At 48.2% G+C, this 15,685-nt stretch overlaps 1 protein-coding gene across 2 annotated transcripts in view; it reads left to right on the top strand.

Annotated features, from left to right (window-relative positions):
- Positions 1-15,367, top strand: part of SDHAF2 (succinate dehydrogenase complex assembly factor 2) — a 38,980-nt gene extending 23,613 nt beyond the window's left edge. The window contains exon 4 of one of the 2 annotated variants that reach the window (XM_016919810.4): positions 15,199-15,353. In XM_016919810.4, coding sequence (XP_016775299.2) covers positions 15,199-15,335 — 137 coding nt within the window. In that variant the 3' untranslated portion in view covers positions 15,336-15,353. Of the gene's footprint in view, positions 1-15,198 lie in introns of both variants that reach the window. The other variant, XM_054661110.2, reaches the window with a different exon arrangement.
- The last annotated feature ends 318 nt before the right edge of the window (positions 15,368-15,685 follow it).

The following is a 15,685-nucleotide window of genomic DNA, read 5'->3' on the forward strand; positions in this document are numbered from 1 at the left end:
CAAAGTGCTGGGATTACAGGCGTGGGCCACCGTGCCCGGCCCTTGAATTTTTAAAAAGGCAGCTGCCTAGTATAGATCAGATTCTTGTGAACTTAGTATAGCAATCGCATATGAACACACATGATTCCTACTGATCTATTTGAACAGCAGCAATAACATTTACTGAGCACTTATTCCAGAGCAGACATTAGGCTAACACCATACATGGCTTGTCCTGCTGAATTCCATAGCAGTCTGATGAAGTTGCTTGTATTGTTGTCTTCATTTTGCCAAAAAGGAAACAGGCCCAGAGGGACTGAGTTACTCACCTATGGTGACAGTGGCTTAGCACTTAGCAAACAAACTGATATAGGACCCTTGGAAAGTTGGAGGTCTGTGTTATGCATTAGCAAAATGTTTGATAAAACTACAGCCCACTGTAGCTTGGGAGGGTATCCCATGTGCTTTCCAGGCTGACAGCCAAAGGCAACGCAGTTGGAAAGCAGAAAACTTGTCATCTCTCTTGGCTACTGTAGGCTGTATTTGTTGAGGATTTATAAGGAAGGGATGAGCTCAGGCGAGGATTACCTGGTGTTTGAGCAGTAATGAAAGGAAATAAAGTACAGAAACCCATGGTCTTTCAGGGTTGGAAAATCTGCTACACCCCAAATAGGAAGAGATGAGATATAAGACTCATCTGGGCAAGAAAATCCTGGTAAAACTTCTCTCTTGGATGCAGTTACTCAGGACAAGCATCAGGTTAAAGGTGGGCCTCCTATTTATTGTTCCAAATAGCCTCAAGCTAGCCATTGAATAGAAAGGGAGAGACATGGAGGATGAACAGGCAAAACATATTAGACCTAAGAACTGGATCTAGGAAAAGACTTGGCACGTGCGTGAGCGTGGCCACTGGCCCACAAAGCTGACCAGGGCAAGTAGGTTAGACACTAACTATGTAAAGAATTGTATTGCCAAGGAACCGGGAGCCAGCCCTTTGGACAGTTCCAGCTATAAAACAACCTTTGGGCCTCCAATCATCCATGAGCAGGAGGGACGGTGCTCAGCCCCCAGAGAGGGCAGGCTCTGCCACTCTCATTTCAGCTGTAGCCAGAGAGGATGATGGAAAAGGAGGAATCTCCCAGAGAGAAGAGCCAGGGCCAATGTGGAGAGTGGATAAGGAGAGTGTCTCCCGGCAAGCAGCACCGGGGTGTAATGAACGGGTACCCCTGAGTCCTGTCCCTGCTCCACCACTGTGTGGCACAGGGTTAGGGGAGCAACTTGCTTGTCTTTTTGGTCATGGCTTACTGGACTGAGAGGAGCCACATTGGATGAGAAGTGACTACTGCACATCACCAGAGACCCTGGGCTTTGAGCCAGATATCGGGACTAGATAGGACTTTGGGTCCCTTGGGAAGAGGGTGTGTTCCCTGAGTGAAAAGAAAAACTTGGTTTGGCAAACAGAACGGTGGATTGTGGCAGAGATGATAGTATCCACCCGCCACACCATTTGTTCTCCCTGAGCATATAGAAAGACCATTTCCTATAGCATCCAGGAAATGCCCTGAGCATGTGGGAAGCAGACTCTCCGGGCCAGGTGCGGTGGCTAATATCTGTAATCCCAGCACTTTGGGAGGCCGAGGCGGACAGATCACTTGAGGTCAGGAGTTCTAGACTAGCCCGGCCAACATGGTGAAACCCCGTCTCTACCAAAAATGTAAAAAATTAGCCACGTGTGGTGGTGGACGCCTGTAATCCCAGCTACTCGGGAGGCTGAGGCAGGAGAATTGCTTGAACCCGGGAGGCAGAGGTTGCAGTGAGCTGAGATCGTGCCACTGCACTCCAGCCTGGGCAACAGAGCGAGACTCCGTTTCAAAAAAAAAAAAAAAAGAAGGAGCCGCCCTGATAACAAGGCTGGTGCTATGCGACTGAGTCCGGCAGATAGAGTGTGAGTGAAAGCAATGAAAGCCACTTCCAGGCCTGGCCCTTGGAAACATCTTGAGTGGTTGCAGCCCGCTGTTACCCTGCTGCAGACATCCCAGAGACCACACGTCCAGACAATGTGGCACACGAAGGAGGAGGGCCACCTAAACTCTTGCAAACTGCTTGTGAATGAGAAGCCTTTACTGTGTTAAGTCAAGGGGGATTTCATGCTTTATTCATTTCCTCATCATTGTCTATTCGATCCTGACTAGCACCTAGCACCTCTTAGTGTAGCAGGCTCATAGGATATCGCTGGCACATCTCAGTATATCAGACCTCATCTTGGCCAGGCCCTCAGTTTCTGTGCTCCAGCCTCTAAGATGGTCAGTCTTTCAACCTCACCCTTTGCTGCAGAATTCCTCCTGCTGCAGGGCCTTTGCACATGCTGTATGTCTTTGGCCAATCTGCTCTTTCATGTTCCACGATGACTGGGTCAAACCTCCCACCCATTACTCAAACCTGTGACTTTTCCTTCTCTCCATTCTCAGACAACCTCACTGACTTCCATCAGAGGACATTGAAGCCCTCAGAGAGGAGCTCCCTTGCCTTCCCACATCTGCACACCCATTCTTCTGTGACACAGGAACTTTGGCTTCTGCCCTTACCTTGCTCTGCACTGTCAGTAGCAGCCTGCCTCCTGTATGCTCATCTGTCCCACTCGGCTCAATCCTACTCCCAAGCCCTGGCTTCTTTGTCAAGTCCAGTGACTCTCCTTTTTCTTTCTTTCTTTTTTTTTTTTTTTTTTTTTTTTTGAGACGGAGTCTCACTGTGTTGCCCAGGTTGGAGTGCAGTGGTGCAATCTCGGCTCACTGCAACCTCCGCCTCCTGGGTTCAAGCGATTTTCCTGCCCCAGCCTCCTGAGTAGCTGGGACTACAGGCGTGTGCCACCACGCCCAGCTAATTTTTGTATTTTTAGTAGAGACGGGGTTTCACCATGTTGGCCAGGCTGGTCTCAAACTCCTGACCTCAAGTGATCCACCTGCCTTGGCCTTCTAAAGTGCTGGGATTACAGGCGTGAGCCACCGCGCTCGGCTGACTCTTCTTTTCCTTTCCTCCCCTTTGTAATCCAGCTTCTTCAAGGGGTTGACTATACTTGTCTCTACTTTCTTAAAATCTCACTTATTCTTTATATTAATCTATCCATGTTTCCACCTCGTTATGCTATGAAAGCATCTCTCACTAAAGTCACCTGTGACTTCCATGTTGCTAATCCAACAGGCTTTATTGAAGTTTTATCTTTGCCTCTGACCAATTATGGACAACTCCCCTTCCCTTGATTTTCATGATTCTGTTTCCTTCTGCCTCTCCAGCCATGCTTCTGCCTCTGTGAGGCATGCTGTCCTCTTCCCAGTCATTCTGTCTGTAGTTCTTCACAGTGCTCTTCTAGGAGCCTCCTCTCCTCTGGATACTCTCTCTAGTGATCTCACCCATACCGGGGTACCCATCACCACCTATGTGTGGACAGTTCTCACATCTTCCTCTAAGCTCCAGCTTGCATATCTAACTGCCAACTTGACTCCTCCTTTGAAGGAGGCTGGAAAACCCTTCAAACTCAGCCAGGCCACCCTCCCTCCCTGTTCTACTCACCAAAAACTCCCTCATCTTGAGAGCCTCAGTGAATGGCATCACCAGTCATCCAGTTGCTCAAGCTGGGAATTGTCCTAAGCTGCTCCTTCTCCCTCCATGGCCATCACCCAAGGCCTGTTGACTTAACTTCAAAATAGTTCTTGAATCTATCACTTCTTCCCATCTCTAGCACCATCACTGTGGTGAAAGCTACTCTCATCTCTCTGATGGACAATGGGTATGGCCATCTGATCTGCCTTCATCATCTGGCATTCCCTCAAATCTGTTCTTTGCCTGCAGCTCCCAAATGAGTGTGCAGTTAACCCTTGAACAACACAGGAGTTGGGGCGCCAACCCCTGCATAGTCGAAAATCTGCATATACCTTTTGATTCTCCAGAAACTTTACTAATAGCCTACTGTTGACCAGAAGCCTTACTGAGAACATAGTCGATTAACATGTATTTTATGTTATATGTATTATATACTGTATTCTTAGAGTTAGCTAGAGAAAAGAAATACTATTAAGAAAATCAGGCCAGGCACAGCATCTCACACCTGTAATTAGCTTTGGGAGGCTAAGGCAGGAGTTGGAGACCAGTCTGGACAACATGAGACCCCAGCTCTACAAAAAAAAAATGTTAAAAATTAGCCAAGTGTGGTGGCACACCTTGTAGTCCCAGCTACTGGGGGTCTGGGGCAGGAGGTCGAGGCTACAGTGAGCTGTGATCACACCAGTGCACTCCAGCCTAGACAACAGAGTCAGACTCTGTCTCTTAAAAACATCATAAAGAAGAAAAAATACATTTACTATTCATTAAGTGGAAGTGGATCATCATAAAAGTCTTCATCTTTGTTGTCTTCACATTGAGTGGGCTGAGGAGGTGGAGGAAGAGGATGGGTTGGTTTTATTGTCTCAGGAGTGACAGAGGTGGAAGAAAATCTGTGTATAAGCCAGCCATAGTCGTTCACATCTGTAATCCCAGCACTTTGGGAGGCCGAGATGGGAGCTCAGGGCTGACAGAGGTGAAAGAAAATCTGTATATAGGGCCAGATGCAGTGGCTGACACCTGTAGTCCGAGCACTTTGGGAGGCTGAGGTGGGAGGATTGCTTGATTCCAGGAGTTCAAGATCAGCTTGGACAACATGGAGAGACCCTGTCTCTACAAAAAATATTTTTTAAAAAATTAGCTAGGCATGGCCGGCTGCGGTGGCTCACGGCTGTAATCCCAGCATTTTGGGAGGCTGAGGTGGGCGGATCACCTGAGGTCAGGAGTTTGAGACCATCCTGGCTAACATGGTGAAACCCTGTTTCTACTAAAAATACAACAAATTAGCCAGGCATGGTGGCATGCACCTGTAATCTTAGCTACTCGGGAGGCTGAGGCAGGAGAATTGCTTGAACTCAGGAGCCAGAGGTTGCAGTGAGCTGAGATCGCGCCATTGCACTCCAGCCTGGGCAATAAATAGAGCAGACTCTGTCTCAAAAAAAAAAAAAAAAAAGGCCAGGCGCGGTGGCTCACGCCTGTAATCCCAGCACTTTGGGAGGCCGAGGTGGGCGGATCACGAGGTCAGGAGATCGAGACCATCCTGGCTAACACGGTGAAACCCCATCTTTACTGAAAAAAAAAAAAAAAAAAAAAAAAATTAGCTGGGTGTGGTGGTGGGAGCCTGTAGTCCCAGCTACTCAGGAGGCTGAGGCAGGAGGATGGCGTGAACCTGGGAGGCGGAGCTTGCAGTGAGCCAAGATCATGCCACTGCACTGCGGCCTGGGCGTCAGAGTGAGACTCTGTCTCAAAAAAAAAAAAAAAAAAAAGAGCTAGGCATGGTGGCACACACCTGTGGTCCCAGCTACTTGGGAAGCTGAGGTGAGCGGATTGCTTGAGCCCCATGGGTTGAGCCTGCAGTGAGCAATAATCACACCCCTGCACCCCAGCCTGTGCAACAGAATGAGACCGTGTCTCTAAAAAAACAAAAGAAAAATTGGTATATAAGTGGACGCATGCAGTTCAAACTTACTGTTCAAGAGTCACATGTATTTCAATACGCTGGTCTGAACATGTCTTCCACTTCCTTAAAACCCTTCTATGGCTGCTCATTGCTCTTAAGAAAATGAAAATTCTTAACATGACCTACAGTGGCCCACTGCAACCTTGACTTCCCAGACTCAAGGGATCCTCCCACCTCAGCCTCCCAAGTAGGCTAATTTATTTATTTTTTTATTTGTAGAGATAGAGGTCTCACTATGTTGCCCAGGCTGGTCTTGAACTCCTGGGCTCAACTGATCCTCCTACCTTGGCCTCCCAAAATGCCAGGCTTATAGGCATGAGCTACCGCACCCGGCCTAACTTCTCCATTTTATTTATTTATTTGTTTGTTTGTTTATTTATTTACTTTTGAGATGGAGTCTGGCTCTGTCACCCAGGCTGGAGTGCAGTGGTGCAATCTCGGCTCACTGCAACCTCCGCCTCCCAGGCTCAAGTGATTCTCGTGCCTCAGCCTCCCAAGTAGCTAGGACTACAGATGCCACAACCACGCCCAGCTAATTTTTTGTATTTTAGTAGAGACAGGATTTCACCATGTTGCCTAGGGTGGTCTCACACTCCTGAGCTCAGGCGATCCACCTGCCTCGGCTTCCCAAAGTGCTGGGATTACAGATGTGAGCCACCACACCCGGCTTCCATTTTTTTTTTTTTTTTTTTGAGATGGAGTCTTGCTCTGTCACCCAGGCTGGAGTGCAGTGGCACGATCTCGGCTCACTGCAAGCTCCGCCTCCCGGGTGCATGCCATTCTCCTGCCTCAGCCTCCCAAATAGCTGGGACTACAGTCGCCCGCCACCACGCCCGACTAATTTTTTGTATTTTTAGTAGAGATGGAGTTTCACCGTGTTAGCCAGGATGATCTCGATCTCCTGACCTCGTGATCCACCCACTTCAGCCTCCCAAAGTGCTGGGATTATGGGTGTGAACCACCGCGCCCAGCCCCGGCCTCCATTTTAAATCCATATGGTGGTTCTCCCATGGATGCTTATCTCCCCACCAGAATTTTAAGCCCCATGAAGACAAGGACTAGATCTTTTTTTTGTTCACTTTATATCCTGGTGCCTAGCACAGCCCTTGGCATATAGAGGGTGCTCCTAATTATTTAAGAAACGAGTATGGTTCATGCCTGTAATCCCAGCACTTCGGGAGGCCAAGGCGGGCAGATTGCTTCAGGCCAGGGGTTCGAGGCCAGCCTGGCCAACATGGTGAAACCCCGTCTCTACTAAAAATACAAAAAGTTAGCCGGGCATGGTGGTATATGCCTGTAGTTCTAGCTACTGGGGAGGCTGAGGCAGGAGAATGGCTTGAACCTGGGAGGCAGAGGTTGCAGTAAGTCAAGATTGCACCACTACACTCCAGCCTGGGCAGGCAACAGAGTGAGGCTCCATCTCAAAAAAAAAAAGTAAAAATAAAATCAATTGATGGATCCATCTGATTTCAGAACTCAGAGTAAACCTTTCTAACAGTGAGAGCTGTACGGGTGCAGGAGTCAGAGGCTTCTTGGGCCTCCCGCTGTGATGAGAGATTTTTTTTCCCCTCCCAAGTTCAGTGTGCCTGAAGGATCAGTGCCAGCTTTCCAGGTGGCTGGATGCCCTGTGGCTGGGGAGAAGAGTTTTAATGAATTAGATCTGTCTCTCTTGTGCAAAGTGGAGAGTTCTTGGTTCTCTGCCCAGGCCTCTGGAAGACCTGGGATGTTAAAAGAAGCAAACTACCAAACCCAGGCGTGCTCCAGGAAATAGAAGCTGCATCACATAGTCCTGGAGCCTGGGGCTCCAAGATCCATCCACCCCCACTGAGGGCGGGCATTACATTTCTCATGAGGAGGATGTGCTGGAGAAGCAGAAATAGTTGGCCATCCTAAGTGACTGTGTGGGTGCTCAGTACTGGCTCTCTCTGCTTCCTTACTCCCCATTCAATCTGGTGGGCCTTCTTTGACTCTCTCCCACTGCCTAGCCCCAGTGCACACACATATACTCCCTGCTCCAGTTGTATTCTTCAAACTGTTTTCCCAGATGGGAATGTCCTCTGCCTTTCTCCCCTCAGTGCGAGGGAGGTGCCGCTTACTGAGGCCTCCAAACTACACTCTCCCTGGGTTCTCTCATTCATACTCACAAACCTCCCTTCGGAGATTGTATCATCCCATTTCCTACATGAGGCTTGTCCAAGGTCACACCGCTAGGAGGCAGCAGGGCTGAAATTTAAACCCAGGTTGCCCTAGAGATTGCGTTGTTCCCAACACCCTACTCATCCTCCCAGACTTAGCCCGTTCACTCATTACCTTCATGAGCACTGCGGGATCTGTGACCATTTATTCTGATATTTACTTAGTCTCTTTTCTTAAATAGAGCCCCTTTTTTATTTAAATGAATTACTTTTAAAAGGAAACCATGTGACAACTGTAAATGAAAAAATCTCATCAATAGTCTCTTGCCAAAATTAAAACTCTAAAAACAAATACATTCAATATTACTTTTTTTAACATTTTACTATAAAAAAATTCAAACATACAGCTAAAGTTGAAAGAGTTTTACAGTGAGCACTGGTATAGCCTCCACCTAGATTCTACCTTTAACTTTTTTTTTTGAGACAGGGTCTCACTCTGTTGCCGAGGCTGGTGATCACAGCTCATTGTAGCCTCAACCTCCTGGGCTCAAGTGATCCTCCCATCTCAGCCTCCCAAATAGCTGGGACTACAGGCATGCACCACCACACGCGGGGTTTTACCATGTTGCCCAGGCTGGTCTCGAACCCCTGGGCTCAACCGATCCGCCTATCTCTGCCTCTCAAAGTGCTGAGATTACAGGCATGGGCCACTGCACCGGCCTACTCTTAATTTTTTACTCTGCTGGGCTCTTCACATATCAGTTTATCTTTCCATCCCTCTCTCCCCCCATTTATTCATCTCCTTTTTGGTACATTTCAAAGCAAATTACAGACATCAGATCACTCTTGCTAAAAGCTTCACAATGTATGTTATTAACTAGAATTCAATATTTAAAGTTTATTCTTTTGCTGTAAAATTTACATACAATGAAATTCACAAAAATCTTAAGTGTATGTTTGCTGAGTTTTGACAAAGGCTTATACCAGACTCTTATTGAAATGGAGAAATTGGGCCAGGCGCAGTGGCTCATGCTTGTAATTCCAGCACTTTGAGAGGCTGAGGCAGGCGGATCACTTGAGGTCAGGAGTTTGAGATCAGCCTGGCCAACATGGTGAAACCCCGTCTCTACTAAAAATACAAAAAAATTAGCCGGGCGTGGTGGCAGGTACCTGTAGTCCCAGCTACGTGGGAGGCTGAGGCAGGAGAATGGCATGAACCTGGGAGTCGGAGCTTGCAGTGAGCCGAGATTTCGCCACTGCACTCCAGCCTGGGCAACAGAGTGAGACTCCGTCTCAAAAAAAAAAAATTTTGATTGTAGTCATTTTTTTTTCTTTTTTTGAGACAGGGTCTTGCTCTGTTGTCCAGGCTAGAGTGCAGTGGTGCAATCACAACTCACTGCAGCCTCAACTTCCTAGGCTCAAGTGATCCTCCCACCTCAGCCTCCCAAGTACTAGGACTACAGGCATGTGCCAACACACCTGCCTCATTTTTTAATTTTTGTAGAAATGAGGTCTCCTTATATTGCCCAGGCTGGTCTCAAACTCCTGAGCTCAAGTGATCCTCCTGCATTCGCCTCCCAAAGTGCCAAGATTACAGGCATGAGCCACTGTGCCCAGCCTGTTGTCATTTTTTTTTTTTTTTGTAGAGAAGGGGTGTATTAGTCTGTTCTCATGTTGCTATAAATAACTACCTCAGACTGGGTTATTTATTTATTTATTTATTTAGGGACGGAGTTTTGCCCTTGTTGCCCAGGCTGGAGTGCAATGGCGTGATCTCGGCTCACCGCAACCTCCGCCTCCTAGGTTCAAGCAGTTCTCCTGCCTCAGCCTCCCGGGTAGCTGAGATTACAGGCATGCGCCACCATGCCCAGGTAATTTTTGTATTTTTAGTAGAGACGGGGTTTCTCCATGTTGGTCAGGCTGGTCTCGAACTCCCGACCTCAGGTGATCGGCCCGCCTAGGCCTCCCAAAGTGTTGGGATTACAGGCATGAGCCACTGTGCCCAGCCTGAGACTGGATAATTTATAAAGAAAAGAGGTTTAGGCCAGGTGCAGTGACTCACACCCATAATCCCAGCACCTTGGGAGGCCAAGGCGGGCGGATCACAAGGTCAAGAGATTGAGACCATCCTGGCCAACATGGTGAAACCCCGTCTCTACTAAAAATACAAAAATTACCCAGGCGTGGTGGCACACACCTGTAGTCCCAGCTACTCGGGAGGCTGAGGCAGGAGAATCACTCGAACCTGGGAGGTGGAGGTTGCAGTGAGCCGAGATCACGCCACTGTACTCCAGCCTGGTAACAGAGTGAGACTGCGTCTCAAAAAAAAAAAAAAAAAAAAAAAAAAAAAAAGGAGGTTTAATTGACTTACAGTTCTGCAAGCTGTACAGGAAGCATGGCTTGGGAGGCCTCAGGAAACTTACCATCAGGGCAGAAAGTGAAGGGGAAGCAGGCACGTCTTACATGGCCAGTGAAGGAAGAGGTGCTACATACCTTTAAACAACCAGATCTCATGAGAACTCACTATCACAAGAATAGCAAGGGGGAAATCCACCCCCATGATCCAATCACCTCCTCCAACACTGGGGATTACAATTCAACAGGAGATTTGGGTGGGGACACAAATTCAAACCGTATCACCAGGTTTTGCCATGTTGCCCAGACTGGTCTCAAACCCCTAGAGCTCAAGCAGTCTGCCTGCCTCTGTCTCCCAAAGTGCTGGGATCACAGGTGCGAGCCACTGCGTCCAGCTGTGGTTGTTCTGTGTATATCTTACATACCAGTCCTTTGCACATGTGTTTGGAAATATTTCTACTCAGTCCATGATTTGTCTTTCTCCTCTCCTCTCCCCTTTCCTTCTCCCCTTCCCTTCCCTACCCTTTCCTTCCCTTCCCTCCCCTCCCCTCCCCTCCCCTTCCTTCCCCTCTTCCCTCTCCTCTCTCCTCTTCTTGGCTCCCTTCCCTTCCCTTCCCTTCCCTCCCCTCCCCTCTTCCCTTCCCTCCCCTTCTCTTCCCTTCCCTTTTCCCTTCCCTCTTCCCTTCCCTTCTCTCTTCCCTTCCCCCCTGCCCTGCCCTGCCCTTCTTCCCTGCCCTGCTCTTCTTATAGGGTCTCACTATGTCACCTAGGCCGGAGTGCAGTGGCATGGTCATAGCTCACTGAGCCTCCAGCTCCTGGGCTCAAGTGATCCTCCCACCTCCACCTCCCATGTAGTTGGGACCACAGGCAGAGTCTACCACAACTGGCTACTTTTTGTTTTTTTGTAGAGACAAGGTCTCACTATGTGGCCCAGGCTGGCCTTAAACTCCTGGGTTCAAGGGATCCTTCCTCCCTGAGCTCCCAAAGTGCTGGGATTACAGACATGAGCCACTGCCTCAGCCCCATCACTTATTTATTTATTTTATTTTTATTTTTTTGAGACGGTTTCACTCTGTCGCCCAGGCTAGAGTGCAGTGGCCCGATCTTGGCTCACTGCAACCTCTGCCTCCCACGTTCAAGCAATTCTCCTGCCTCAGCCTCCCAAGTAGCTGGGACTACAGGTGCATGCCACCACGCCCAGCTAATTTTTTTTGTATTGTTAGTAGAAACGGGGTTTCGCCATGTTGACCAGGCTGGTCTCGAACTCCTGATCTCTAGTGATCTGCCCGCCTTGGCCTCCCAAAGTGCTGGGACTACAGGCGTGAGCCACCATGCCCAACCCCCATCATTTATTTTTAAAAACTTATTTTCCTATTGGATTGTTTGGCATCTCATCAAAAAACATATCTGTGGCTGGGCGTGGCGGCTCACGCCTTAATCTCAGCACTTTGGGAGGCCGAGGTGGGCAGATTATGAGGTCAGGAGATAGAGACCGTACTGGCCAACATGGTGAAACCCCATCTCTACTAAAAAAAAAAAAAAACAAAAATTAGCTGGGTGTGGTGGCACATGCTTGTAAATCCCAGCAACTTGGGAGGCTGAGGCAGGAGAATCGCTTGAACCAGGGAGTCGGAGGTTGCAGTGAGCTAAGATCACGCCACTGCACTCCAGCCTGGGTGACAGAGCAAGACTCCATCTCAAAAATCAAACAAACAAAAACATGTCTGTGACTATAAAAACAAATGTAAAACAACTACAATGAGTTATTAAATTTAATTTTTAAAAAAATAAAATGTTGCAGGGCGTGGTGGCTCACACCTGTAATCCCAGCACTTTGGGAGGCCAAGGCAGGCAGATCACGAGGTCAGGAGATCGAGACCATTCTGGCTAACATGGTGAAACCCCGTGTCTACTAAAAAATACAAAAAATTAGCCAGGTGTGGTGGCGGGCGCCTGTAGTCCCAGCTACTCGGGAGGCTGAGGCAGAAGAATAGCGTGAACCTGGGAGGCGGAGCTTGCAGTGAGCAGCGATCACCCCACTGCACTCCAGCCTGGGCGAAAGAGCGAGACTCCGTCTCAAAAAATAAAATAGAATAAAATGTTCAGGCTGAGCACAGTGGCTCACCCCTATAATCTCCACACTTTGGGAGGCCAAGACGTGTGGATCATTTGAGCCAGGAGTTCAAGATCAACCTGGGCAACATGGCAAAACCATGTCTCTACAAAAAATTTTAAAACTATATTAATTGGGCATGGTGGCACATGTCTATATTCCCAGCTTCTCCAGAGGCTGAGGTGGGAGGATCGCTTGAGCCCAGGAGATCCAGACTGCAGAGAGCTGTGATTGCGCCACTGCACTCCAGCCTGAGTGCCAGAGCAAGACCCTGTCTCACATAAATTTTTTAAAAATAAAATATTTGGCTGGGTGCAATGGCTCACCCCTGTAATCCCAGCACTTTGAGAGGCCGAGGCGGATGGATCACTTGAGGTCCGGAGTTCAAAGACCAGCCTGGCCAACATGGCAAAACCCCATCTCTACTAAAAAATACAAAAATTAGGCGGGCGTGGTGGCATGCACCTGTAATCCAAGCTACTCGGGAGGCTGAAGCAGGGAGAATTGCTTGAACCCAGGAGGCGGAAGTTGCAGTGAGCCGAGATCACACCACTGCACTCCAGCCTGGGTGACACAGCGAGACTCTGTCTTGGGAAAAAAAAAAATTAAGTGAAAATAAAGCGCGAGTAAAAGTAGTCTGAGTTAACAAAAATTCATGTTTAAAAATCAGTTCCTCACTGAGAAAAATGGAACTGATTGTGACTAGGCTGTAATAAAAAGATGCTCAGTTTGATGTCACTTATATCGAAAATTTGAAATTCTTCATCAAAAGACAACTTTCTTTTTGAACTTTGATATTAGCCAGGATTGAGAATGCCAAAGCTATATGCATGTGGGTGGAGAGAGCAAAAGATTTTAACTGCCTTTGCAGAGTATTTATCAGTTTGTCACATAAAAAATGGTTGTCAAGGCCAGGCGTGGTGGCTCATACCTATAATCCCAGCATTTTGGGAGGCTGAGGCGGGCAGATCACTTGAGGTCAGGAGTTTGAGACCAGCCTGGCCAACATGGTGAAACCTTGTCTCTACTAAAAATACAAAAATTAGCCGGGCATGATGATGGGCACCTGTAATGCCAGCTACTCGGGAGGCTGAGTCAGGAGAATTGCTGGAACCCGGGAGGCGGAGGTTGCAGTGGGCCGAGATGGCACCACTGCACTCCAGCCTGGGCGACAGAGTGAGTGAGACCCAGTCTCAAAAAAAAAAAGAGGTCGTCAATATGCAGAGGTAACGCTTTGTTGCAGTGACGTGTGTGTAAGTTCAGGTCTCAAAAATCCACACCGGACATCCCTGCCACATCCATCGTCCATTGACAGTGCCTTGGGAGGTTCAGGGAACTGGGGTCACATGCTCTGTGTCCCAGTCAGTGTCAGGAAGACAGCCAAGACAATGCCTCCTTTAGCCAGTCAATATCTTCCTTAGTCTTATCCTGAGACTAATAATATGTGCTTATTGTGTGTGAAGCATGCTTCTAATTTATCTCATTTCTTTCTCATAATGAAGAGCAAAGGCAGTCTTATCAGCCCCACTTTAACTGAGAAACTGAGGTGCAGAAAAGTCATGCAACTTGCCCAACGTGGCTCAGCCGGTTAGTGGGGGAGTCGGGGCTTGGAGCCAGGCAGCCTGGTTGCATGGCCAGCCTGCTTAACCCCTCTGCTGTATGGCCTTACCCTGAGAAAAGGGGTTTGGTGTGCTGGTTACTTGAATTTAAAGCTATAACTTTAAATTTTTAAAGTTTAAAACAAGATTTTTTTTAAGAGAAAGAGTCTTACCCTGTCACCCAGGCTAGAGTCAGGTGGTGCGATCATGGTTCACTGCAGCCTCGACCTAGGCTCAAACAATCCTCCTACCTCAGCCTCCTGAGCAGTTGGGACCAGCAGGTCCAGTTAATTATTTTATTTTTTGTAGAGATGCGGTCTCTCTTTACTGACTAGGCTGGTCTCCATCTCCTGGGCCCAAGTGATCCTCCTGCCTCAGCCTCCCAAGTAGTAGGCACCACCACACCTGGCTAATTTTGCAGAGATGGGGGTCTCACTATGTTGCCTGATACAGTTTGGCTATGTCCCCACGCAAATCTCATCTTCAATTGTAGCTTTCATAACATAATTCCTACGTGTCATGGGAGGGACCCAGTGGGAGGTAATTGAATCATGGGGCGGGTCTTTCCTGTGCTGTTCTCACGGTATTGACTAAGTCTAAGGATATCTGATCATTTTATGAAGGGGAATTCCCCAAGCTCTCTTGCCTGCCACCATGTAAGACGTGACTTTGCTCCTCATTTGCCTTCAGCCATGATTGTGAGGCCTCCCCAGCCATGTGGAACTGTGAGTCAGTTAAACCTCTTTCCTTTATAAATTACACAGCCTTGGGTACGTATTAGCAGCATGAGACCAGACTAATACATTGCCTAAGCTAGTCTCGAACTCCTGGGCTCAAGTGATCCTCCCTCCTCAGCCTCCAAAAGTGCTGGAATTACAGATGTGAGCCACCACATCCAGCCCAGAAATTTTCTCACGGTTCTGGAGGCTGGAAAGCCCAGGGTCAGGGTGTCAGCAGGGTTTGCTTCCTAGTGAAGGACCTCCTCCTGGCTCGCAGCCTTCTGGCCGTGTTCTCACATGGCGGGAAGAGAGGTCCAGCGTCTCCTCCTCTGAGGACATCATTCTATTGGGTCAGGGCTCTGCCCTATGACCTCATTTAACTTTAATTGCCTCCTTAAAGGCCCCGTCTCCAATGATCGCATGGGGGGAGGGCTAGGGCTTCAACATATGTATTTGTAGTGGGACACAGTTCAGTCCCTAACAAAAGGAAATGAGAGCTCTGGAGGGTGGCACATTGGCAGTTAAATGCTTGTCCTGGATGTGACACTCTTTCTTCACTATCGCTCACAACTGTTTGGCCAGAACTGGTCACATAGCCCCACAGGGAGCCCAGAAGTACAGTCCCATCCCATGCTCCAGTGGTGGAGAGTCAGAAATAAGGTTGAGCGTCATTGATTTTCACCATCATAGTAAATTTTGAATCTTTACTAAGTGCAGGGCCTGTCCTGTGTGCTTCTTGAATCAGGGAGAAGGTTTTATACAAGAAAATGGCACATTCTGAAGTGGAGCTCAACAGGTAAGAATGAGACCATTCTAGCATTGAGCCCTGGCTCCTTGGCTGACATTCTGTGTGACCTTATACAAGCATCTTCACATCTCTGAGCCTTTGTGTACACATCTATAAAATATGGACAATGTGGCTGGGCATGGTGACTCACACAGTCCCAGCACTTTAGGAGGCCGAGGGGGGTGGATCACTTGAGCTCAGGAGTTCAAGACCAGCCTGGCCAACATGGTGAAACCCCATCTCTACTAAAAATATAAAAATTAGCCAGAAATCGCTTGAACTCGGGAGGTGGAGGTTGCAGTGAGCTGAGATCGTGCCACTGCACTCCAGCCTGGGCAACAGAATGAGACTCCGTCTCAAAAAAAATAAAATATAGACAATGCTTTTGGCACACTGTATGGATAAAGCACATAGCACTGTGACCTGGCCATTGGAGAGGCAGCAT

This window comes from Pan troglodytes, chromosome 9, assembly GCF_028858775.2.
Source record: "Pan troglodytes isolate AG18354 chromosome 9, NHGRI_mPanTro3-v2.0_pri, whole genome shotgun sequence".
NCBI lineage: Eukaryota > Metazoa > Chordata > Mammalia > Primates > Hominidae > Pan > Pan troglodytes.